The sequence below is a fragment of the Eriocheir sinensis genome, chromosome 28 (assembly GCF_024679095.1).
Source record: "Eriocheir sinensis breed Jianghai 21 chromosome 28, ASM2467909v1, whole genome shotgun sequence".
Lineage (NCBI taxonomy): Eukaryota > Metazoa > Arthropoda > Malacostraca > Decapoda > Varunidae > Eriocheir > Eriocheir sinensis.
This window is the reverse complement of record NC_066536.1, coordinates 7,004,860-7,032,233: the sequence shown is the minus strand read 5'-3', so window position 1 is coordinate 7,032,233 and position 27,374 is coordinate 7,004,860. Positions and strand designations below refer to the sequence as shown.

Sequence of the window (27,374 nt, the reverse complement as noted above, 5' to 3'; positions counted from 1 at the left end):
TTCCCATTTTCCTTACATATCTGTCTATATATCTTATCTTGTAATATTTTCTCATTTTCCTTACATATCTATCTATATATCTTATCTTGTAACCTATATATACTAATCTGATGTCTCCTTTCCCAACCTAACCAACATAAACTAGGCAAGTCCTAACTTAATCTAACCAAATCTAACCCAAATTAACCTAGTTTGACCTAGACTAACGTAATAGTAACCTAATCTAATCAAACAGGACACCTCTCCTCCCGAAATTGACCTCTCTTTTTGGCCACTCCTCTGTACTCTATTCAGGAGCAAAGTAGCGGGCTTTTTTCTTTAAAATTGTTTTCTTTTCTTTTTTACGCCCTTGAACTGTCTCCTTTGCTGTATATAAAAAAAAACACTCTAACTAACCAAACCCATTCTCAGTCCCATTCTACCTCAGCTTGACCTGACTAACCTAACTGTAACCTACTCTAATCTAACAACCCAACTTAACCAAATCAAGACAAACCAAACAATGTTATCTTCGCGTTTAGTACGTAATAAATGGCCAACAACTTTCTGCAGTAAGTAAAGAAAAGGATCTTGGAATCTCTATAACAGAACCTAACTATACTAACCTAACCAAACCTAGCCTAACTAATTCAAGCTATACCTTAATACTGTTTACCCATCCCACCCTGGTAAAGCCAAAGGAAGGGTGACCTGACCTGACCTTAGCAAGTCGTTGGTCAAGTCAGCGCGCAGGGGTAATCTTGACCTCTCCTATGTACTTACTCTGTGGTGACGTCATAGATGCTGTATTCCGCCGTCCGCGTGTACAGCCGACCCTGCCGAGCGAGGTCATGGTCACAAGTCATATAAGATAAAAACAAGGAACACGAAAGAAATTACAGACGTGTTTTGTCATCGTATTATCAGGCAAGGTACCGTGATGAACAGGTGTAATTACGTTAGTATATTTGAAAAAAATAGTTGTTGATAATGAAGGGAGTTGTGGCAGCTAATTTGTTGTATGGGAAGCGTTTATTAACATATCTGAATAATATAATAAACATACATACATACATACATACTTTTATACATGCGCATACATACATTCGCATACATACGCACATGCTTACATTCATACATACATATATACATACTTACATACATATGCATACATCCCTACATACATACATATTCATACATACATATATATTCATACATACATACATACATACATACATACATACACACACACACACACACACACACACACACACACACACACACACACACACACACACACACACACACACACACACACACACACACACACTCACCTTGATGACATCATGCACCAGTAACACGTAGCGAAGGTCGGGCGACACCATGAACTCCTCGGCGCCCGTCTGGTGCTGCAGACGTGAGAGAGAGTGAGAGAGAGAGAGAGAGAGAGAGAGAGAGAGAGAGAGAGAGAGAGAGAGAGAGAGAGAGAGAGAGAGAGAGAGAGAGAGAGAGAGAGAGAGAGAGAGAGAGAGAATACGTAGGTAATATCATAGTATAGCATGTGTAAGATAAGTAATGCCAGAAACAACTGTACTAGACATTAAAAGATATTAAAAAAAAATCATAACAAATCAACACTATTACTAGGAAAAAAAAAGTATGCTGGATGTAATAGTATGGGCCTGTAGATGAGGTTCATATAAGTTTATAGGGCACGGGGTGTGGCCGACTGAAACTGTTGGAATTGATATCATGGGAACAGTCCGGAGAAAACAAAAGAAAAGAAATATAAAAATTGTATTTGAACTAAGGAATTACCACCATTATCATTACTATCTATCATCATTAGAAACTTCATCCTTATCATCATCACCACCATCAGGTTTGGGATTAAGCTGAACATCGCTATATGAAATAATAAGATAGAAAAATATTGAGCCAAGCAAATGACTCACACGCACAACCGAATTCCAAGCAGTCCCTTACTAAGAAATGGCAGTTATTACCAGCTCAAAAACAAAGACTGCTTCTATATTTAACCTTTCAGCAAATGGACTACACTCACAACCAAATGCTAAGCTCTCCTTCACTTAGAAATGACAGTTATTACCCGCTCAAAAAAAAGACTGCTTCTATATTTAACCTTTCAACAAATGGACTACACTCACAACCAAATGCTAAGCTGTCCTTCACTTAGAAATGGCAGTTATTACCCGCTCAAAAAACAAAGACTGCTCCTATATTTACCCTTTAAGCAAATGGACTACACTCACAACCGAATTCTAAGCTCTCCTTCACTAAGAAATGGAAGTTATTACCAGCTCAAAAAACAAAGACTGCTCCTATATTTACCCTTTAAGCAAATGGACCACACTCACAACCGAATTCTAAGCTCTCCTTCACTAAGAAATGGAAGTTATTACCAACTCAAAAAACAACGACTGCTTCTTTATTTCCAATTTCTTGAATTCTACATACTTTTACTCCAAATGCTTTTATTTCTTACCCATTTGCCCCAGACATTAACCAACAGGGAAACTTTAATATGTTGTATATAGCCAATAACCAGTAAAAAAATGTCCATATCAAGCCTATTGTTTCTTCGTTATTTTTACACGCCCTTTATTCATTGCCATCCCAGTCTATCTTTCTTTTGTCGTTTCCTTTGCATCATTAATTTGATGTAGCATCCTGTCACTCCTCTGTCACTTCCCTGCACCATTGACATCCATCCCAACATAATACTTGTCTCATCTCCTTGTCCCATTCATTTCCTTTTGAAGCATATCACACTTTAGTCACTTTCCTGCACCTCTTATCCATCCTAACATAGCATTTCTTTGTCATCTCCTTGTCTCATTCACTTCCTTTCGCTGCTTCGTTCATCAATTTCCCTGCGCCACTTATATCCACTTCAAGACAGCATTCCCTTGTTATCTCCTTGCCTCATTTCTCTCCTTTCATTGTCTATCATTCCTTGTCACCTTCCTTTCATATCCTTTCGCGGCCTATCATTCTTTTGTCTTCCTTCACGTCCCATCTATTTCCTTCCGGGGCATATCACTTCTTTCGCATATTCCCTGCATCCTTTATTTCCTTTCAAAGCACACCACCCCGTTATCATCATTTCCCCACACATTTCCAATAGCATCCTACCATTTCTTTGTCATCTCCTTGCACCATCTATTTCCTTTCGATGCATATCCTTTTACATCTTCCTTCCACTTTTCATTTCCTTTCCTGGTCTACCATTTCTTTGTCACCTTGCACCTTTCCTTTCCTTTCGAAGCCTATCATTCTTTTTTTCATATTCGTTGCCCCATCTATTTCCTTTCGAGGCATATCCGTTTTTTATCATCCTCCTTCCACCCTTCATTTCCTTTTGCATCTTACCTTTTCATTGTCATCTTGCACCCTTCGTTTCCTTTCCAGACATTCTAGCACCACTTTCCTCGTCTTCTAGGCTTCCCTGACTGTCCAATAGATTCTCTTTCCACCCCGACAACACAGCCACGACGCATAATGTAAACCTTCCCTCTCCTCCCCCTCCCTCCGAGCATTTTTCTCCGCACCGGCCTAACGTTACAATATTATCTTCCCGAAAGTAAATTAACCTTGTATTTGGCCGCGGAGAATTGTAACTTTCCACTTTTCTTCTCCATCCACTCCGATTAACCATCCACGTTTATTCTCTTGCCAACAGAATAACCTTTTCCTATATTCTTTCCGAGGAACTTAACCAGATTAGTTTTTTTTTCTAGTAATTGAATAGAAGGCAATGAAACACGACGACCGTCACTACCACCATCGTCACCACCATCACTATCACCACCACCACCACCATCACAGTCACCACCACCACCATCACAATCACCACTATCGCTCTTACCACAACTATCACCTTAACTACCACAACAATCATCACCACTATCACCACCACCACCACAGTTACCATCATCACCACCAATTTTACAATCACCAGTACATACCACCTTCATCATCACTATAACTCACCACCACCACCATCACTTTAACTATCGCCACAACCCTTAGCATCATAACCACCGTCATCATCCCAAACACCTTTTATCACCACTACGATTATCAACACCAAAACCACGATCATCCCCACCACCGCCTCTGCCAAACCCTCCACCACCATCACCACCACCACCACCACCACTCACCAGCGCTATGTTGGTGACGAGCGTGGTGTTGAGTCTCGATCGAAGGTTGAGGATGCGTATGCCTTGACCCTCCGACAGGTACGCCAGCTGGTTGTCTGTAGGGAGGGAGACAGGTGTGACGCAGGTGTGAAATAGGTGTGAGGCAGAGGGAATGATGTGTCAAGCTTGAAAGCCTGCCAATAATAATAGTAAAAGTGATGATAGTAAGAGTCACAACAATATTTATTTATCTGCTTATCTGACATTCTATATCTGTCTATCTGTCCATCTATCTATCTATCTTTCTATCTATGTTCTGTGTTAACCAGTGAAGGCTCTGCGGCATGTCCTCCCTGACCTCCAGTTAAAGTGCTCATGCCAGAGAGAGAGAGAGAGAGAGAGAGAGAGAGAGAGAGAGAGAGAGAGAGAGAGAGAGAGAGAGAGAGAGAGAGAGAGAGAGAGAGAGAGAGAGAGAGAGAGAGAGAGAGAGAGAGAGAGAGAGAGAGAGAGAGAGAGAGAGAGAGAGAGAGAGTTTTTTTTGTATATTTGTATGTGTGTGTATGTTTGCATGTGAATGTGTTTGTGTGTGTGCTTTTGTGTACGTATGTGTGTGTGCTTTAGTTTGTGCGTTTTCCTATGTTACTGAGTGAGTGAGTGAGTTTGTGAGCAAGTGAATAAGTAGCTGAGTGAATGTGAGTGCGTGAGTGAGTACATGAGTGACTGAGTGAATGAATGTGTGAGTGACTGAGCGAATGAGTGAATGAATGTGTCAGTGAGTGAGTAAGCAAGCCAGTCAGTCAGTATATTCATTAGTCAGTCAGTGAAGTCAGAGGAAGAAAAATAACCATTCGGGCGGTGGGAGCTAATGAAACCTGGCCAGCCCGTACCGTAGACTTTTCAACTTCCCCGGAGCGCGCGCTGCCAAAACTATTCTTGCCTGCCACTTCTTGCACTCGTAACTGATACACGTAATTAGGATGTGACGTGTGTGAGTCAGAGAGAGAGAGAGAGAGAGAGAGAGAGAGAGAGAGAGAGAGAGAGAGAGAGAGAGAGAGAGAGAGAGAGAGAGAGAGAGAGAGAGAGAGAGAGAGAGAGAGAGAGAGAGAGAGATAATGAAAAGGATGACGAGTCTAACAGTTGACTTTGATAGCTTATTAAAACATGGTGGTATTAATTTTGAAGACGGTTTGTTTTTGCGAGAGAGAGAGAGAGAGAGAGAGAGAGAGAGAGAGAGAGAGAGAGAGAGAGAGAGAGAGAGAGAGAGAGAGAGAGAGAGAGAGAGAAATGCGTCTGTGTCTTTGTCTTTGTCTGTCTGTCGTTCAATCTGCCAGTATAATATCTGTGGTAAAAGAAATAGCAGCCGTAGTCGCAGCAACAGTAGTAGTAGTAGTAGTAGTAGTAGTGATAGTAGTAGTTGTAGTAGTAGTAGTAGTAGTAGTCGTAATAGGAGCGAACATTAGCATCATATTTTCCCCCTTACCGGCGACCCACTGCGTGCCCATCGCCGAGGCCATGAGGTCGGGGTTCTGGAGGTCGGTGATGACGAGGCGGCGGCCGTAGAAAGGTGGCGTCGGCTCTCCAACGATGAAGGTGGCGACCGTGACCATGATGAGCACGAAGGAGATGATGCCCAGCGAGATGAAGATGCCAGCCCAGTTTCTCTTGGGACCCTCGGCTTCCTGGCGGGGAACAGAAAGATCTCCAGCAAGGGGTGGTCAGTGGAGTGGACACAGCGAGAGAGGGAGAGGTTCAGAGTGCAAGGGAATAGAGAGGGAGGAAAATGCATACTACGGTCGCCATTGTTTTTCGTGTACGAGAATGGGTAAAATGTCATGCTTTTTTTTATCTTTTATTCGAGTGCAGTAAATAAAAAGCGTGGTTAAAAGTATAAGGCAATATAGAGGGAAGATAATGCACACTACGTCTGCCATTGATTTTAATGAACAAGAATGGGAGGAAAATGTTATATTCCTTTCATTATTGTATATTCGAGTGCAGTAATGTAAGAAAGAGAGCGAGAAATGCCCATTCGTATTGATTTTCAGAAGCGATTTTACGAGTACAAGGGAAAAAAGAGAGAAGGAAGTGCATCCTGCGTCCGTCATTGTTCTCCATGTATAAGAGGGTGGGAAGGGCCATACTCCGCTCATCATCGGTTGTTTGAGTGCAGGAAAGGAAGAAATGAACCGAGGAAGGAATGCCCATCCGTATTGATTTTCAGAAGCGAAGACAGAAAACTCTTTGCATTGTTATAGTGTTTAAAGGAAAAGGGAAAAATAATACACTTTTTTATTCATTATATGGTTTCATCGAAATAAAGGAAAATTAATGGACTCTAACTTTTCCGTCGTATCCACTATGACTATAGAGACAAAGGAACGCAAAAAGGATTCGCAGAAAAATTATTGCGTCTAACACAGAGGTCAAGGGAACAAAGAGAGTCGCTTGGAGCATGCCATCGGTCCAAGGCAAAGGTTTTAAAAGTGAATGAACGAACACGTCCGACAATACTGAGTTCGGTTGTCAGTGGAGGGGAAAAATAGAAACTAATCTCTATTGACCTTGGAGATAAGAACTGGTGGTATGATGGAAAATAGTTTATCATTTGTAATATAATAAATAACAGTTAAGTTCTACAATTCCTCCGTGTTCTTAGTTATCAAAAAGACAACTGAGCATGAGCATATTCGTAAAACCATATCGATTACTTAAGACAAAAAAAAGATACTCGTGGGGCATGTTTCTCGTGAGTGAATAGCCCGTTGGCGTGCGTGCCTTCAGGAGGACCAAGCACGGAACCGAGAGCGTGGCGTGCAGGGCGAGGCAAGAGGCGCCGCGCACGCCACCACCACGTGTAGATGTTTTGGTGCTGCCGAACGAGAGGGAAACTGTAAATAATGACAACGGTGCGTGCGTGACGGACCCAGGTCATTATAGGTGTTTGTCGGTCTGCTGGTCACCTGATAGGAGATTAAACACCAACGAGCTGCTTAAACAAATGATTGATGTGTATGTATGTGTGGGGGAGGTGTGTGTGTGTGTGTGTGTGTGTGTGTGTGTGTGTGTGTGTGTTATGTGAGACGGACATTGTCTATTACGTGTTTCAGACTCGTAAAGTGTTGGGCGTAATGTGTCATGGAGAGGTTTTTGTATTATTCTGTTGTTTCAGCCCCGGGGCGACATGGCCGAGGGAAGGGAACCACAGTAGGAGGAAGGTGTCACGCCAAGAGATACGTGAGTAGTTGGCTCATGTCCATTCTTATGTTATCATTATTATTATCATTGTTATTATCATCATTATTATTATTTTCACCCTCATCATCGTCATCCTCTGCGTTGTGGAGTTAATAAATTCTAAAACCTCACCGGCTCTAGCTACGCCACTATCACCACCAGGAACACCATAACAGTAAAGGTGTAGTGTCCATCACTCCAACGCGGCAATATTAGTGTGTTACAGCAGAGGAAAACAGAAGTAAAAAGTAAGAGTAACAGTAGCAAGAGCAGCAGCAGCAACAGCAGAGCAGCAGAAAAGCGTAACTCAACCCCCTCAAAGCCATGGTTAACACACACACACTTTATTTTATCCAAAGTTTCCTCGTCGTTCATTGGCGTCAAGGTTTTATAGTTCGTGGGAGTCAAGGTTTTCCCTCTTGAGGTAGTCCATCGCTCTGGCCTCAAGGTTTTCTCGCTTGAGGCAGTCCATTGCCACGGCCTCCAATATCCTGTGTGTTTATCATCCGCCGGCGACCTTGACACTGTTTACGCCGTCCTCGCCTTCTCGTTTATGACTTCCTATGTTTATCAGAGTCCACCGTCTTGACCGTTCGTGTTTATCGTGTGCGTATACTAAACTCAGAGGACCATTTTCCGGTGTATCTCAAACGGTAACTCATGTCGTAAACGTTAAATTTTAAGTCTTTCTTGTCGCACTTTTCTTTTAAGCTATTTTACTCATATTCCATTTCCTTGGAAGTAATAATTATCGTTTGTTTGTATTATTAACCTCAGATACTCATTTACCGGTGTATTTCGAACGTTTTAAGTCATATGTTGAACGTTTAAAAGTCTATCTTGTCGCACTTTTCTTTTAAGCTATTTTACTCATAGTCCATTTCCTTGGAAGTAATGATTATCGTTTGTTCGTATTATTAACCTCAGATACTCATTTATCGGTGTATTTCGAATGTTTTAAGTTATATGTTGAACGTTTAAAAGTCTACCTTGCCACACTTTTCTTTTAAGCTTACTTTCTGATTATCGTTCGTGTGTATATATTGACCTTAGAATAACTTAGATGTTCATTTCTTGCTGCTTCTTTTACGTTAAGTCTTCCCTGTCGCATTCCTCTTCCACATTTAAAAGACCAACTCTCCTCGTCGTGTTTACCGTGTTTGTATCACGAGTTGGGGCTCCGAGGCCTCCGTCGCGCGGCATTAACACTCAGACTTAGGTCGGGGCTTTATCGGCTCCGGTTTCTTGAGGACGGTCGGTGGGGGCTGGGGCGCGGTGAAGGAGAGACCGCCCCGCAAGGGACCCAAGATGGGGGGACGGGGAGAGGCGGGTTGGGGGCGGGTTCGGGCGCGTTTAAGTTCGGGAATAATCAAGTCATTAGCATGCTTTTCCCTCGCTAATGCCGGCGATTACGGTGGAGGTGGACATGGCTAACGATCCAGCCCCGGGCACGATACTGATTAGGTTTATAATTAACATAATGACCATCTTAAGGCGCGGATAATGAAGGCGTTGGGTGCGGGCGGCGGGCAGGTAGCGGGCTCTTCTTTAATTAATGGCAGGTGTGTGTGTGTGTGTGTGTGTGTGTGTGTGTGTGTGTGTGTGTGTGTGTGTGTGTGTGTGTGTGTGTGTGTGTGTGTGTGTGTGTGTGTGTGTGTGTGCTCTACGCCACGCCACACCTGTCGCTTCCTCTTCACTTTTTGGGGCCAAGGTTTGAAGGTATTTTCTTTTCCTTGAATATGCAAACCTTTTTTTTTTTTTTTGCACTTTTTTTCTTGCGCAAACTCGGGTTCTTTTTCTTTTTTCTCTTGAGCAAACTTCATGTCTTGTTCGTGCATTAGAGTTTTTCTTTTTTACTTTCATTCTCTCTCTCTCTCTCTCTCTCTCTCTCTCTCTCTCTCTCTCTCTCTCTCTCTCTCTCTCTCTCTCTCTCTCTCTCTCTCTCTCTCTCTCTCTCTCTCTCTCTCTCTCTCTCTCTCTCTCTCTACACACACACACACACACACACACACACACACACACACACACACACACACACGTCCCTCCATCACCTGAGTGCTGAAATACGTTTGCTTTTTCCCTTGAGCACACTTTGGTCCGGACAGGTGTGTGTGTGTGTGTGTGTGTGTGTGTGTGTGTGTGTGTGTGTGTGTGTGTGTGTGTGTGTGTGTGTGTGTGTGTGTGTGTGTGTGTGTGTGTGTGTGTGTGTGTGTGTGTGTGTGTGTGTGTGTGTGTGTGTGTGTGTGTGTGTGTGTGTGTGTGTGTGTGTGTGTGTGTGTGTGTGTGTTTACCTAATTTTATTTACCTAGTTGTAATTTTACAAGGCCTGGGCTTACGCTCGTGTGGTCCCGTCTCCATATCTTTACTTGTCCAGTTTTCCCTTAAAGTTGTGCACACTCTTCGCCGAAACTACTTCCTCACTTAGTCTATTCCAAACCTCTATGTTTTTTTTTGCGGGAACCTATATTTTTTTGTCTCTCAAGCATCTTCCCTGTCTCAATTTTTCACTGTGTCCTCGTGTGTTGCCGGTGTTTCTTACTTCTCTTAGTAGCAACTCCTCATTATCTACTTCTTCCATTTTATTACACAATTTGTAAATTAGTATTAGGTCTCCCCTTTCTCTTCTTTGTTCCAATGTTGGCAGGTCCATTTCCTTTAACCTTTCTTCATATGACAATCCCTCCAGTTCTGGAACCATCTTCGTTGCCATCCTTTGTAATACTTCTAGTTTTTTTCACGTGTTTTTTCCAATGTTGAGACCACACAGTTTCCGCATATTCCAACTTTTGTCTAATCATAGTGGTAATCATCATTTTCATCATATCTTTATCCCTGTAGTGGAATGCTATTCCTATATTTCTTACCATTCTATACGTATCCCCGAATATCCTATTTACATGACTCTCAAACTGTTGATTATCTTGCTTTGTCACCCCCAGATCTCTCTCTTCTTGAACTTTTAATATTTCTCCATCTTCCGTTCTATATGTCCACTTTGTGTGTGTGTGTGTGTGTGTGTGTGTGTGTGTGTGTGTGTGCGTGAGTGTGAGTGTGTGTGTGTGTATGTGTATGTGTATGTGTGAGTGTGAGTGTGTGTGTGTGTGTGTGTGCCGGGGAGCGGTGGGTGGGTGGGTGCCGCGGGCTAATTGTGGTCCCTGCGCTGAGGTGGCCGCGTGGTGTTGGTCTGTTTATAGCAGGGAATCTCTCAGCGCTGGTTAGGTGTGTGTGTATCAGCAGGAGCACCACCCGCTGGCCACTGCTCTCACGCCACCCCGCACACACACACACACACACACACACACACACACACACACACACACACACACACACACACACACATGATCACCTTAATTAAACCAAACGTAGCGATGAGCACTTTCTATTAGTTCATTCAGTCCGTCGCCCAGACTCGTGATCCTTAATATAGTTCCATAAACCACAAATACATACAAGGGTAGAATTTGAAGCTTATGAATCACTACGTACGTCTGGGTCACACACACGTAGGTTACAGAAGTGCGTGTATGTAGGTATCGTCTTTTTTTTTGTCTAGCTTCTCACGTATACTAATTTTTAGACTTCGTTCTTTTTTTTTTCAGACGCTCCCGCCCCTCACATCAACTATATGCAAAGGCCGAGAAGGAGACAATTTAGATTCTAATGCTTGTTTTTCTAGGTTCGTGTTACAGAAGAATGGTTAATCTACCGTCTAAATCATGAAACTATCCTTGAAAATGCCCCGAACTCCCATTAAAGCCTTGTCAGATATGCATGTTTGGGCACCGGAATGTTTAAGAATATGAGCCCTAAAGTTCAGTGCGTTGGCTCATAATGGCAGTGTCGAGATCGTGCGTCAACCCAGCAAGACACGCGAGAAGGACGTGTGCTTGGAGCCGCGTAAGGAGGTGAAGGCAAAGCGGTGTGAGGAGCAATGTGGGTCAAGACTGCGAGGGTGCGTGAGAATTACCCCACAAAGGTAGTCTTCACGGTGCGCCCAGTTATGTAGTTGTTCATATTTTGCCACAGTTCTCCCTCTTTTGTGTCAGTTCCTCGCCGCTTTCTCACGTAGCCTTCTGACACTTTAATTTTACAGTGAAGGAAGCAGCTCAAGGGCAAAATAAATATAAACCAGAAATCCCGCTAAGCACTGCTCCAATAAAAGCAAATAGAGATGAGTTTAAGCGCTTCTTTAGTCCCTTTTTCGAAGTAGTTTAGCTAATGCATATTCGTACTGGATGACAAAAGTACCTTACTAAAAGAACTATAAGTGTTGTCTGCGTTATCACAAAGACGATGAGAAAAAAGCTACAACGTGTTCCTGTTTCAATGCAAGCATGTTACCTGCCGAGGTTGGATGGTGAAAGTATGATCATGACTAAAAGTACTATATTGTATGCGTTATATCACTAAGACGCGGAGAAAAACGCTATGACGTGTCCCTGGTTCTACACAAGCATGCTCCGGTTATAGAGAAAGGAGTTTGTATAGTATAAATAATCGTAGCAGACTGGAGAGCAACCGTACTGAAAGAGAGGCAAGAGTAAAGAGTGGTTACCTAATCATTTATCCTTGCACGCTCAAGAGACGGATCGCTTGACTCCCGCACGTCGAAGAGAATGAAGAGGTTTCCGTTTCAAGGCAAGGCGGTGACGACGAGCGGGGAATAGAAAGGACCCAAAAATGAAGACCAAAAAAGAGAATTGAAAGATTTTCGTATCAAGCGGCGGTGACGATGATAAATAAGAACCCAAAACTACAGACCAGATGATGAAGAGGTTTCCATTTCAAGGCAAGGCGGTGACGACGAGCGGGGAATAGAAAGGACCCAAAAATGAAGACCAAAAAAAGAGAATTGTAAGATTTTCGTATCAAGCGGCGGTGACGATGATTAAGAAGAACCCAAAACTACAGACAAGAGAATGAAGAGGTTTCCGTTTCAAGGCGGCGATGAAAATGATCGGGGAAAAAAGAAAGACAGCACAAGGAAATACTCACGGCGCGCACGTTCACTTAAAACTTTCTCCCGTCTTTCTTGACTCTATTATTCTTGACAACTATTTCCTGTTATTTATAAGACCGAGGGGAAATATATGGAAAGACAGTAATGCGAAAATTCTGACCCCAAGTGCATCAGAATGTAGATATTAACTAAAAGAATGGTACTTTTTGACTTCCACCTTTTCTCGTTGTTCACCGCCTGTTCTTTGCAATTATTTTATATCCCGTTGATAAGAAAAGAATGGTACACGAGTCCATCCATAAAAAAAAAAAAAAGTAAGGTTAAAAATCAGGTCAAGCCCAAAACATAAATAGTGACGCAGCGAAAGAAAAAGGTCGTCTCCGTATTTTTTTTATCATCTTTTTTCTCCGTTTGCAAGTGAGTGGGTGAGTCAGAGTGAAGAAGAAAAGAGGTTAACCTTAGCGAATCTGCTCTCCCCTCCCCTCCCCTCCCCAGCACGCCCCAGCATAAGCCTCACAAACACTCCTTCCCCCACTCCCTTCCAAAACCCCAGCCCCACCTTACCTCCTCCTCCTTCCGCAGGTATTCAAGATATTCAAGGTAGCTCTGAGGTGCAACAAGAAAGAGGTGTTAAGGCTTTGCAAACACTACCTGCAATACGGAACTTTTAACGGGCAACAGAGCTAACAGGAGGGAAAAAAATAATAGGGTAACTCTTTAACACGAGCAACAATACGGGGGACTTAAGGGGTAATGGTGTACTAGCAAGAATGAATAAATAGCAGTGGAAAAAAGTGGAGCAAGTAATAATAAAAAGGGAGAATATTAAACAACGTGGACTATTACTTGACCATTATTACTATTACTGTTGTTATTAATGCCGCACATACTCGTACAAAGAAAAGGGACAAAAGTAGATGAAGGGAAATATTGACGGAGTAGAAGGGAAAATAATAAACAACCTAAGAACATTATTAACAACGTATACCATTACTATTACTACAACCATTATTATTATCACTATTATTGCTGTTATTGATAATGTATACGTAGACATAGAAAGAGGGACAAAATAATGCGAAAAAAATATCAATCTACGTGAATTTAAATGATAACTCGTAGATGCAGTTTTATAGTTTATTTTTGTTGTTGTTGTTGTTGTTGCTGTTATCAATACCGTACATAAATAAAGAAAGAGGGAAAAAAGTAGTTAAAAAAGTATTGATTTGCGTGAATTACAGGAATATGTCGCAAATACAGTGTTATATAGTTTTTGTTTGTTTGTTTGTTTGTTTATCTGATTATTTAATTTTACTTATTTTTTGTTATTTTGTTTGTTTCGTTTACTTTCTTTATTTTTGTTTGATTTATTTTGTTTATTTGATTTTGCTTATTTATCTATCTTATTTTGTGTTTATTTATGTATTTATTTATTTTTATTTATTTTTGTATTTGTTTATTTTAGTTATTTATTGTATTTCTTTTTTTTATGGCTTCGCATCGAGTGTCATCCCAGTGATTCACGCGTTGAGTCGGGAGCTCGGCGGTGGCGGGAGCGGAGCGTGTGCTGCGATTTTTAACTGACGGGGAACATAAAATAGAGTAAAAATGGTGGAGGGAGCCGCTGCGCTGCCCTACCAGTCCTTTTTTTTTACCTTTTGTCACTGAAATACAAAACCTCAAGGAAAAAATGGACTTCACATACATACTAAAAAAATAGAATAAAAACGTTCCATATATCAGAGAAGGAAAACATTGGTAAAAAGTGCGAGATAAAAAAAAAAATATTTATAAAGTACTGGCGAAAAAAAACTTCTAAAAATATACACATGACCAAAAATAAAATATCCACAAGAAAAAATAGTGTAGAAATATTTAAAAAAGAAAAGGAAACGCGCGCCATAACAAAAAATAATTAATGATGCAGAAAAAAGTATTACATTAAACGTGAAATGTAAGGGAAGTACTTTGAGAGTGTAAACAGGGAAGAAGAAGCATAATAGGAAGAACAAGAATAACAAGAACAATGAGACATGCTTATTGAATATATATAGGGAAGAAGGAAAAAGAACACGACCATTATTAACAAGAACTAAAACAAACAAACTCTGGATTTAGGACATGTTTAGTAAGTGTAAATATCGAATAATAAAAAGAAAATGAGGAAGTATTAGAAGAACAACAGAGACAATAAACACACTCGAGAATAAACGCAAACAGGAAATAGATAGATGAAAATAAAGAACAAAAACAAAAAAGCACGAATACACGAAGACCAAGACCAAGATTAACGAAAACTAAATACAAACGAACTCGGGAACAAGGAAACGCTTAGTGAGTGTAAATAGAGAATAATAGAAAGAAAAAGAGGGATAATAAGAACAAGAATAATGATAACAGAAACAATAAACACACTCGAGAATAAACGCAAACAGGAAAGAGATAGATAAAAAGGAAGAACAAAAACAAAACAAAAAAGCAGAGAATAACAGTGAGAGTAAATAGAAAATAATAGTAAGAAAATTAGGGAAAACAAGAACAAGAAGGACATGCTTAGTGAGTGTAAATGAGAAATAACAAAAAGAAAAAGAAGAACAAAAGGAACAAAAAAAAAACAAGAAAAACAAACTCGGGAATAAATAATAATACGTAACAACAAGATAACAAAGCCAAGCGGAGCGAACAAACTCATAAACTGCTACAAAATATACAGAGAGAGAGAGAGAGAGAGAGAGAGAGAGAGAGAGAGAGAGAGAGAGAGAGAGAGAGAGAGAGAGAGAGAGAGAGAGAGAGAGAGAAACAATAATACAACAGGCAAAAATCAACATAAAAGTCATATCCCACCTCGCATTCATCTCCACTTTTCATACAGAAGCACACACACACGGCAAGCAAAAAGGGGAATAAACAAAACTGCCAATGGAGTATAAAAGCATAGAAAAGATAAATTACCGAGTGCATCCAATATACATAGAGAGAGTAAATTTTAAAGACCTACCTCGCTCTTATCTTGACTCCGTTTTCCTTATATTTATCAACACCACCAAAATTAAATAAAAATGAAACGCTAAAAAGAAGGAAAGTATCGATAGGAAAAATAAGAAGCGCCGGAGGAGGGAAAAAATAGAGACATATTGAAAGAAAATGGAAAATGGGAAGAGAAAAGGAGAGAAAAGAAATAGTTAAGGAAGGAAAACAGGCATTAAAGAAGGAAAACAAAGGACTTTTGAAAGGAAAAATGTCGGCACTCAGGAGGGAAAGAAGAAAGAAGTATTGAAGGAAAAGGAAAACAGGCATTAAAGAAGGAAAACAAAGGACTATTGAAAGGAAAAATGTCGGCACTCAGGAGGGAAAGAAGAAAGAAGTATTGAAGGAAAAGGAAAATAGGAAGTAAAGAAGAAAAATAGAAATATGGAAAGGAAAAATATGGCCACTCAGGAGGAAAAAAAAGAATTATTGAAAGAAAAGGAAAATAATCAGTCAGAAGATATGAAAAAAATGGAAAAAAATTTTGAAAGAGGAAAATGCTCAATCAGGAGAGATAAAAGAAAAAGGAAAAAAGACAAATATTGGAAGAAAGGAAAATGATCAGTCAGGAGATATGAAGTAAAATGGAAGAAAGGAAAATATTGAAAGAAAAGGAAATAATCAGTCTGGAGATATGAAAGAAAATGGAAGAAAGGAAAATATTGAAAGAAAAGGAAATAATCAGTCTGGAGATATGAAAGAAAATGGAAGAAAGGAAAATACTGAAAGAAAAGGAAAATGATCAGTCTGGAGAGGTGAAAGAAAATGGAAGAAAGGAAAATACTGAAAGAAAAAGGAAAATGGTCAGTCAGGAGAGAGAAAACGAAAAGGAAGAAAGACCAATATTGAAAGAAAGGAAAATGATCTGTCAAGAAATATGAAAGAAAATGGAAGACAAATAGTGAAAGAAAAGGAAAAATGGCAGCCGTGACGGAAAAAGTAGTAATATAAAAAAAAAGAGAAAAATGGGATGGGAGGAAGAAAACGCAAAAATACTGAAAGAAAAAGAAAAATCGCATTCGGAGAGAAAAAAAGACTAAGAAATGTTGAAAGAAAAGGAAAACGGCTACTCAGTAAAGGAAAAAAAAATAAATGTTGAGAAAAAGCACAACTGGCTCTGAGAAGGAAAAAAATGAAAATATTGAAGAAAAAAAAGTAAAAAAAAAACGGCACCCAGGAAAAACTAAGTCGACGGTCCACATACCTCATTCATGCCCATGGGGTCCACCACCTGGACCGTGTTGTCGGGGGGAACTTTCCATTCATTTTGTTCCATACTGTTGGCGATCATTCTACGTCTGGCGGGGCAGCGGCGGCGGGGCGGGGCTGGCGGGGCGGGGAGAAAGAGATAGTGTTAGAACGTGTGTTAGCCCAGAGTATTGTACGGCAAGGTATTAACACAGCTGTAAGGAGGTATAGGGGGAGGGGAGGGAGGAGTAGATGAAAGAGTAAGTGGGAGGGGAGGGAGGAGTGGTAGTGTGGAAGGGACTGAAAGGTATGGGGTTAGTGGAGGGTGGGGAAGGGGGAGATGGGGAGATGGTGTGGAAGGGAGGGAAGGATTATGGGGTGATTGCTAGAGTGAAGAGAGAGAGAGAGAGACTGACTGTGATTTTGTTATATATGCTACTTGTTATTTTTTTCTTCGTTCACTACGCGTCAGTTAGCCAACAATTAGACACCTGAAATACATTAAGGTCATCTGTAATAATAATGATAATAAATAATAATAATAATAATAATAATAATAATAATAATAATAAGTAACAATCTGATTCCATTTTATGACAGCATTAATCTCTTTAAGTGTTTAGATTCGTGCTCAAGGCTACAATTTCCTAAGTGGCGATGGTCATCAGTCACCATTCAGCGTTGAGTAGGGCAAGTTTTTTTTCATCGGCACTCAGAAGTCGATATTGTTAATGTTAATCTGTATCCCGGGCACAGATACCGCTATATCAACACACGTTTCCAAAAGCCACAACATAGGTTAGTCTGGTTCTCATGAGTGTCAGTTGTTTGTCGCATTCATGGTGTAGAAGCCTCGATTGATAAAGAGACGGGTGTTAGGTCATAAATCCATCACGTTAGTTGTTTGTCGTATTCATGGTGTTGAAGCCTCGATTGATAAAGAGACGGGTGTTAGGTCATAAATCCATCACGTTAGTTGTTTGTCGCATTCATGGTGTTGAAGCCTCGTCAAACTCTCACTAAGCTCATAAAACTACCCATGGAAATACTAGCACGACCTATAGCCTTATCAAATGTAGGTGTGTAAGCCCCAAAGTGTTTCAAAATAGTCTAGTTTTCATGAGTAGTTCTCTCTTTGTGCAGAAACCTTGACAAACTATCACTAGACTAAAAAAAAAAACTACCCATGGAAATACTTAACACAACCTATACGAAAGTCTTGCCAAAAGTGGATATGTAAGCCTCAAAAGTTAGAGAAATGGCCTTGCTGAGTTGCACGTCACGAACAAACCTAAGATGACCTAACCTAAGATAACCATGGAAATACTAACACAACCTCTACGAAAGCCTTATCGAAAGTGGATGTATAAGCCTCGAAAAGTTAGAGACATGTATCTGAGTTACACGTCACGAACAAACCTAAGATAACCTAACCTAAAATAACCATGGGAATACTAACACAACCTTTAGGAAAGTCTTATCAAAAGTGGATGTATAAGTCTCGAAAAGTTAGAGAAATGACCCTGAGCTGCACGTCACGAACAAACCTAAGATAACCTAACGTAACCTAACCTAAAGTAACGTAATCAAACCTTGAGGGATTAGTAGAGAACGTAACCTAACCCAGAGAGACTAGTGGAAAATCTAACCTAACTTAACCTGGAGAGAGCAGTGGAAAAGACCGCTCTCTCCCGTGATGCTAGCGGGTGGTAGTGCTGCTGTACCTAGATGTGTGACCAAACGCGGGACTATATAGTGACTTCAGCTTCAAGAGGACACTATCACTTCGGAAATGTCAAGCGTCAGATATAGCATGCAGGGAGGAGTGACTAACGACAACCAGAGGGCGGACAAAGACAAGAGTGTTAGCTCATAAATCCATCACGTTAGTCTGCAATGTGTTCAGGAATAAGTGACGACGAGGAATATTAAACTTTAGATAAGCCATGGAGGGGTAAGTAACGACAAGAAAAGGAAGGATAACGAGAAGGGTGTTAGGTCATAAATCCATCACTTAAGTCTGCAGTGTGTTCAGGAATAAGTGACAACGAGGAACAGTCTCATGCTTGAATATCACTTTTGGAATATTAAACTTTTGATAAACCATTGAAGAGTAAGCGACGGGAAGAAAACGTATAACGAGAAGGGTGTTAGGTCATAAATCCATCATGTCAGTCTGCAATGCGTCCAAAACAAAGTAGTAACGAGGAAGTCCCATGCTTAAATGTCAGTTTGGGAATGTCAAGTGTCAGGTATGTTCCCAGAGAAGAGTAGCGACGACAGGACTGATAAAGAGACGGGTGCTAGGTCATAAATCCATCACGTTAGTCTGCAATGTGTTCAGGACGAAGTAACAACGAGGGAGTGTCATGGTTAATTCAATATCAGTTTGCGAATATCAAATGTCAGATATACCAGTGATGAGTAACGACAAGAGAACGGAGAAAGAGACGGGTGTTAGGTCCTCAGTCCACCATGTTAGACTGAAATGTGTGCCAGAAGTGAGTAACAAAAAAAAACGTCATCCTTCAATCCTCCATCTTACCAAAAAAAAAAAAGAGAAAAGTAACAACGAGAGTACAGATGAAGAAAGGGGTGTTCGGACCATAATCCTCATGTTAGTCTGCAATGTATCCAGGAAAAGTAGCAAGAAAGAATCGTGTCATGCTTCAATCCTCCATCTTCTCAAATAACGACGACAAATCAACAAAAGGACTTATACAGGGCCGGATGTTAGGTCCTTAATCCATTGTATTAGCCTGAGATGCCTGTCGGAAGAAACAACTAGGAATCGTGTCATGCTTCAATCCTCCATCTTCTCAAGTAAGGACAACAGGACAACAAAAGGACGTATACAGAGACGAGTGTTAGGTCCCCAATCCATTATATTAGCCTGAGATGCCTGTCGGAAGTAACAACCAGGAATCGTGCCATGCTTTATCCATCTTACCATGTTAAAGGTTGTCAGGGAAGTCAGTCAGAGAGGAAAGAAGACAACATACAAATGATCAAATGCATAAGACCCATACAATCAGAAGGCTCACACAAGGCAGACCAGGAATCGTGTCATGCTTTATCCATCTTACCATGTTAAAGGATGTGTCAGGGGAGTCAGTCATAGAGGAAAGAAAAGAACATACAAACGATCAAATGCATCACACGACCCATCAATCAGAAGGTTCACACAAGGCAGACAGGTACTGATGATGTTAAGTGTGCCATTAAACCTCTTATGCTTAATGAAAGTGCATGTAGGATTTCGATCATGTTAATTAAGAGTGTGTCCAGTATAAGAGAATCAGGTTATAATCGCACCCAGTGAACCGGCCATGTTTAATGTGCACCAGTCAGACAGTCGGATCAAAGCTGTGTTGATGTTAATCGGTAATGTAAAGAGTGCAGTGAGTGAGTGAGTGAATGAGTGAGCGAGTGAGTGGGTGCAGTGGAGGAATGAGTGAGTGCTTGAACGAGTGAGTGAGTGAGATAGTGAGTTCGTGAGTGACGGTACACATCCCTCCATAGCCATAGCTTAGCCATAGTTTAGGTGTGTGAGTCTCAGCCCACGCCTGGCTTACCCCATGACCGTGTTGGGTTCGCGGACATCTGTCACTCCCTCACCTGGGAAGACACGTAACACATGAGTAAAGATAACTTGTCAGTATGCGACGGCCGCCTTCATAGCAGAGAAATCCGTGAGGGTGGTGCTAATAGGGTTTTTTTTTTTTTTTTGTGAGTGATAATAATAATAATAATAATAATAATAATAATAATAATAATAATAATAATAATAATAATAATAATAATAATAATAATAATAATAATAATAATAATAATAATAATAATAATAATAATAATAATAATAATAATAATAATAATAATAATAATAATAATAACAATAACAATAACAATAACAATAACAATAATAATAATAATAATAGAATACCTATACCAATTTGTTATAATGAAAATTAAGAGGGTGTTGTGATTGGTATTTTATTATTATTATTTTTATTATTATTATTATTATTATTATTATTATTATTACTATTATTATTATTATTATTATATTTATTATTATTAGGTTGTTGTTGTTGTTGTTGTTGTTGTTGTTTTTGCTGCTGTAACACTACTACTATTACTACTACTACTACTACTACTACCACAACCACTCCTACTATTATTACCTCAATGCACAACAGGACAAAGAATTAAGTGAAGTATCAGACTCCGATCCAAAAATTTAACCTTTCCGTGACTTCTTGCTCACTCCGGGTTCTCTTTCTCTCTCTCTCTCTCTCTCTCTCTCTCTCTCTCTCTCTCTCTCTCTCTCTCTCTCTCTCTCTCTTTCCTTTCATCCTGCTTCTTCGTGGTCTGATTACGCCTTTCAGGGCTCGGAGGCGAAAGATGACTAAGAAAATAATCGTGGCTGTGGTCTTCATCTCCTGGTCACTTCTCCCTCCTCCTCCGCCTCATCCTGCTCCCCGTCCTGTCGTCACTTCACTTCTCTTCCCTTTCCCCTTTCTTCTCACTCCTTCGCTTCGCTTCCTCTCTCTTCACCACATCTTCCTTTCCACTCCCTCTTTTCCCCTTTTACCTCCCCCCATTTGCCCTTGACCCCTTCGTACCTCTCTGACCTTGGAGAGAGAGAGAGAGAGAGAGAGAGAGAGAGAGAGAGAGAGAGAGAGAGAATATTTTCTCAAGATAATTTATAAGAATTCTCAATACTCCATTCTCTCTCTCTCTCTCTCTCTCTCTCTCTCTCTCTCTCTCTCCATCGATCTGGAAGGGCGTGTCTGAGTGACCTCGATTCTCAATGGAAAATGTGACCTACCCGCATGACCTCCTCCTCCTCCTCCTCCTCCCCCCCTCCTCCTCCTCCTCCTCCTCCACTTCATCTTTCTCTTCCTCTTTATTCTCCTGCTCTTCCTCTTCCTCTTCCGCCCCCACCTTCCTCCCCCTCCTCCATTTGTTTTCCGCATCCTCTGTTTCCTCTTCCTTTTCCAATTTCCTCTTCCTTTGTTACGTTTCTTCCCTGTTTTGTTAGTTTTTTCGTCTTTTTTTCTTTAATTGTCCTTTTTTCTTTCTGCTTGTTCTTTTGTTTTCATTTTCTTATTCTTTTTCTTCAGATTTTTGGACGTTCTTCTTGTTCTTCTTGTTCTTGTTCTTCTACTTCTACTTCTACCTCTATTTCTATTTCTTCTTTTTCTTCTTCTTCTTCTTTCTTCATCATCTTTCTCTATTTTCTCTTCCTCCTTCTCCTCCTGTTCCTCGTCTTTGTCCGCCTCTGCCTTCCTTCCTTGACTCCTCCTCCTCCTCCTCCTCCTCCTCCTCCTCCTCCTCCTCCTCCTCCTCCTTCTCCTCCTCCTCCTCCTCTTCTGCGATGTGGGATGGCGCGGGACACTAAAGCAGGTAGCCTCGTTATAATCCAATTGGCTTTCTGTTAGCTGCTCCTTCTTTTCTTCAATTGACTCCAAGGGCGGCCTCCTCTTCCTCTGCTTCCTCTCCTTTCCTTTCTTCTTTTGCTTGTCCTTATTTTTGCATACGCTTTTATGTTTATCTAATTTTTTCTTCACATTTCTAACCTTTTTTTCTGTATTCCGACATTTTCTGATCTTGCTTCTGTTTCTTGTTTCCGTTTAATCTTTTTTCCTTTTCCTCCGCGTCCTCCTTTTCCTTCTCATTCTCATGCAGTTATTTCTCTATTTATGTTACTTTTTTTCACGTCTCTCGCCTTTATCTGTATTCCTACTCTTCCTACTCTTACTGTTTCTCCTCTTCCTCTTTCTCCCTTTCATCCTTTTCCTTTTCCTTCTCATTCTCATCTAGTTATTTCTTCTTTTATATTAAGATTTTCACGTCTCTAATCTTTATCTGTATTCCTTAACTTCCTACTCTTAGTCTTTCTCCCTTTCCTCTTTCTCCTCTTCCTCTTCCTCCTCTTCCTCCTCATTCTTATTCTCATCCAGTTATTTCTACTTTTATGTTAAGATTTTCACGTCTCCAATCTTTATCTGTATTCCTTAACTTCCTACTCTTAGTCTTTCTCCCTTTCCTCTTTCTCCTCTTCCTCCTCCTTTTCCTCCTCCTCATTCTCATCCAATTACTTCTCCTTTCTCCGTATAAGAACTAAGAACCAAAGGAGTCTGCAAGAGGCCAGTCAGTCTACACAGGACAGCTCTTATAAACCTAACACAAACTTTTTTTTTTCCTCTCCTCTCCCTTATCTAATCTTTTTTCTTGAAGTTGACCATCGCATTGACTCTCACCACATGACTGCTGAGCCTCTTTCAATTCATTCACCGTTCTATTCGTCAACCAATGCTTTCCAGTGTCTCTACTTAACCTGAATGGACTCTCTAACCTGAACCATGGATCTCATTATGTTCTTTGACTGGTCGAAGCTTATTTACATCACCCATATTAAAGCTCTTCACCACGTTAAGTTTGATCGTCCCCTCCAACCTTTAGCCTTTCTAGAGTATGTGAATTTCCTTCCTAATATGGCAAGTTTCTCAAGCCGTGGAGCATTTTTTGTCCTCCTCCCACGCACAGACTTTCACAAACTAACGTCCATTCATTTATAAACTTCACTGTCGGTAATTCCCTCTTTTTGTTTGCTTCCTCCTCTCCACTTATACTTTTCCTACCCCAGGTTGTCGTCGTCTTCTCTTCTTCTTTCTCCTCCTCCTCCTCCTCCTACTCCTCCTCCTCCTCCTCCTCCTCCTCCTCCTCCTCCTCTCCTCTCTTTGCGTGACTCACCTCCTTACTCGCTTTATTCTTCCTCTATACACCGAAAGACGAGAGCTGACCATGAATAAGGAAGCGGAGGAGTGGCTATTTTCATTTCCCGGTATCGTAACTCTCGTGTGTGTGTGTGTGTGTGTGTGTGTGTGTGTGTGTGTGTGTGTGTGTGTGTGTGTGTGTGTTGTTATGAAGATTGACGTTTGTTCTTAGTCCTCCTCCTCCTCCTCCTCCTTTTTGTCTTCTCCTCCTCCTCCTCCTCTTCCTCCTCCTCCCATTTCTCTTATTTATCATGCCATTTTTCTAATCTGGTAAACGAAAAGTGACAATAAAGAAAAACAAAACTAAGGTAACAACGCCTAGAAGGCAACATAATAACACCAGTCAACCGCGTTCCCGTTTTCTTTCTCTAAGCAGCAACCGTTTCCGTCACGTAGACTTTACCATTCCCGCGGCTCATCTTCCATCGCGGTATTTAACGTTTTCTTCAGCAGTTCATTAGCATTCTTGGGACACGTTTTCCCCGCCCTGACGTGACTGACGGAGCGGGGCGTGACGTGAGGGGCGGCAAGGGGCGAACGACAGGCCGGGAATTGAAACGTGAACCGGATTGTCGTTTATTTTGTTCTTTTATATTGGATTGGACGCTTTTCTTGTGGAGTTGAATCGTACTTTTCTTAGCTTTTTTGTGAGCGGACTTTTTTTTGTTTTCGTTTGTTTGTTGCTTCCTTTACTGTACTTATAAAAACGAACTTAGGAATAAAGACGTGAACCTTATTGTCATTTATGTATATATATAGTATATATATATATATATATATATATATATATATATATATATATATATATATATATATATATATATATTTTTTTTTTTTTTTTTTACTGGATTGGACGCTTCTCTTCCTTATATTTGTGGAGTTGAATCCTATTTACACGGACTTGGAATTAATAACGTGAACCCCATTGTCATTTATTTTGTTTCTTTTATATTGGATTGGACGCTCTTCTTCCTTATCAGTAGAGTTGAATCCTACAAACACGGACACAATTATTCAAGATGCAAATTTGATCGTCAATATTTTGTTTCTTTATATTGAACTGGATGCTTCTCTTCTTGATGTTAATGGATCTGAGGGACAAATTCTCATACATTTCGAAGCTTACACACCCACATTTGATAATTCTTTCGTAGAGGTTGTGTTAGTATTCCAACTGGTAATATATAAGCTTAGTGATAGTTTGACAAGGCTTCTGCACCGGGAATGTTAAAAGCACTTATGAGAACACGAATTTGTAGCCTTTGGAAATACAAATAGTTGTAGTGAGAGCCGAGAGCGTCTTGAGAATACGGCCTCAAACCTACTTACACGGACGCATGACTACAGATGCGAACTCGACTGTCATTTGTTTCTCGGTATTGTGCTGAATGTCTCTCTTCATTGTGCTGGTGGAGCTGAATCCTACTCGTACATAACCAGACGCATGAATAAAGGCGCGTGGCCGACTGTCGTTTGTTTCTTGGTATCGGTCCGTGCATCGCCTATTCATTAGATTCTTGGAGTTGAACACTACACAGCGGTCTTATAACTCACTCTCGTGGTAGATAGTACGTAGATGTCTTTTGTTGTTATCGTCTGTTTTGTTGGCTTGTAGTTTATTTCTTGTCCTTAAATTTAACTCGAATCACGCAAAAGATAAGTAGTTGATTTTATTTTATTTGTGTGTTAACCTGGTACTGCTTTAGTGTGAAAATGGATTATACAAAAACAAAATATATAGTGAAAGGACGGAGAGAACAGGAACAGATTGTCTTCCTGCAGCAGTGGAGAAAAGACTACATCATTTTAGTGTAAAAATAGAAGGGACAATAATGTATAACGAGAATGATGGCGAGAATCAGTGTCAATAGAACAGTTAACTTTTCAAATAGACGAAAACTGATGAATAAAATAATAATGGGGAAATACATTTTTTAGTTATTATTAATCATGGATGGCGAAAAAGACTCGTTGCTTCTGGGATATTCGTCGTGTGTTGAGCTAGTAATGTAATTTTGAACGGATGGACGTTAGAAGGCAATAGAAAGGGTCAACACAAAGGAAACAGGCGGAGAACCCAGGTGAAGATAATAAAAAAAGATGGCTGTTCTGAAACTAAATTTAATAATTCTTCTTTTACATCTTTTCTCTTTTGGCTTTTTTTCTTTATAGTGGCAGTTTTTGTTGTTGTTGTTGTTGTTGTTGTGTGTGTGTGTGTGTGTGTGTGTGTGTGTGTGTGTGTGTGTGTGTGTGTGTGTGTGTGTGTGTGTGTGTGTGTGTGTGTGTGTGTGTGTGTTGCCCAATTCGCTAGGAAGAGAAAGAAAAAGACAGAGGAAAAGAAAGAGAGAAAGAATCCAAGAGGCACTCAGACAAACAAAGGAAGATATAAAAGAGAAAGAAAGATAGAGAAAGAAGAAAGAAAGAAAGAGAGAAGGAAAGAAAGAAAGAAAGAAAGGAAGGAAGGAAGGAAGGAAGGAAAGAAAGAGAGAAGAAAAAAAAGAAAAAGAGCGAAAGTGAAAACGAACCAAACAAACAAAGGAAGAAAGAAATGAAAGAAAGAAAGAAATATGAGAAATCGGAGAAAGAATTCGAAGTAAGAAGGAAACGTCTTTTTCTTTCTCTGACTCGAATTCGTTTTCTCCTAATATATTTTTTCTTTCTTTCTTCTTACTCTTTCATCTATTATTTGTTCCTTTATCTCTTTCTATATGTTCTGTTGTTTATTGTTCTTTTGCGGATATTTGTTGTTCCTTTTATTTGTTATTCTTCCTCTTCCTCTTTCCTCTTTGTTTCCCTCTTGTAAGCTTTTATTATGTACCAACTCCACTTCTTCCGTCACTTCTTTTTCCTCTTTCTTCTCCAGCTGATCTTCCTCTTCCTTCTCGTCATCCTCATCTTCATCATCATCATCATCATTATCATCATCGTCATTATCCGTCTTTACTTCCCTTCTCTTTGTTTCTCCTCTTTTAATTCTTCCGTCATCTCCTCCTCTTTGTTTCTCCTTTTCCTCCTTCCTTTCCTCCCCCTGTTTCCATTTTTTCTCTTATTTTTCTTATTCCTTCATCTCATCCTCCTCCTGTTTCCCCTTTTCCTTCTTCCTTTTCTCCTCCTGTTTCCATTTTTTCTCTTTTTTTTTCTTATTCCTCCTCCTCCTCCTGTTTCTCCTTTTCCTCCTTCCTTTTCTCCTCCTCTTTCCATTTTTTTCTTCTTCTTCTTTTTCCTTCATCTCCCCCTCCTCCTCCTCCTCCTCCTTCTCCTCCTCCTCCCTCTCCAGTGTTTATAATATTTCCCTAAAAATTTTCCTCCTGTCCCCGCTGAGTACCCTGAAAGCAGGAGTCCCCGTCACTCCCCGTTTAATATTCTCTGCTGGGCCTCGCTTCCCTCCATGCCTCCACTTCTCCGCCCCCCCCCCTCTTTCTCTCTCCCTCCTTCCCTTCTCTCTAACCCTCCTTCCCTTCCTGGCCTGTCCTTCCCTCCCTTCTCTCTCGTTTTCTCTACTCCCTAATATTTCCCTTGCGTCATACCCTCTTGCCTCACTTCCTCCATCTCCTTTCCTTCCATTCTCTCTCCTTCTCTCTTCCTCCTTTCCTTCCATTCTCTCTCCTTCTCTCTTCCTCCTTTCCTTCCTTCCCCTGGTCTGTTCTTCTTTCCTTCCCTGTCGTCTTTCTCTACTTCCCTTCATGCCTCCTCTCCCTCTTCCTCCTTCCTCTCTTTCTCTCTCTTTTCCTCATTTCCTCCCCTCCTTCTCTTCCCTTGGCCTGTCCTTCCCTCACTTCCCTCTGTGTCCTTACTTTCCTCCATCTCCATTCCTTCGTTTCTCTCCTTCCCTCCTTCTCTTTCCCGGTCTTTCCTTCCCTTCTTTCCATGTCTTCTTTCTCTCCTTCTAAATCCCTCCTTTCTCTCCTTCCTTCCTTCCTTCCTTCCCTCCTTTCCATGTCTTTTTTTCTCTTTCTTCCTACCTTCCTAACTTTTTCTCCTTCCTTCCTTCATTCATTCATTCATTCATTCATCTCATTTCTTTCCATCTCCCTTCTT

At 40.6% G+C, this 27,374-nt stretch overlaps 1 protein-coding gene across 18 annotated transcripts in view; it reads right to left on the bottom strand.

The window, feature by feature from the left end:
• The window catches only part of LOC127004435 (prolyl endopeptidase FAP-like), a 117,824-nt gene that overhangs the window by 21,960 nt on the left and 68,490 nt on the right, over positions 1 to 27,374 (bottom strand). For 12 of the 18 annotated variants that reach the window (XM_050872137.1, XM_050872134.1, XM_050872135.1 and 9 more), the window contains exons 3-9: positions 20,130 to 20,172; positions 16,571 to 16,664; positions 12,904 to 12,945; positions 5,626 to 5,824; positions 4,167 to 4,261; positions 1,314 to 1,388; positions 763 to 815 (exon numbers count right to left, since the gene is read on the bottom strand). In XM_050872137.1, coding sequence (XP_050728094.1) covers positions 763 to 815; positions 1,314 to 1,388; positions 4,167 to 4,261; positions 5,626 to 5,824; positions 12,904 to 12,945; positions 16,571 to 16,664; positions 20,130 to 20,134 — 563 coding nt within the window. In that variant the 5' untranslated portion in view covers positions 20,135 to 20,172. The remainder of the gene's footprint in view (positions 1 to 762; positions 816 to 1,313; positions 1,389 to 4,166; positions 4,262 to 5,625; positions 5,825 to 12,903; positions 12,946 to 16,570; positions 16,665 to 20,129; positions 20,173 to 27,374) is intronic. The other 6 variants (XM_050872143.1, XM_050872142.1, XM_050872144.1 and 3 more) reach the window with 3 other exon arrangements.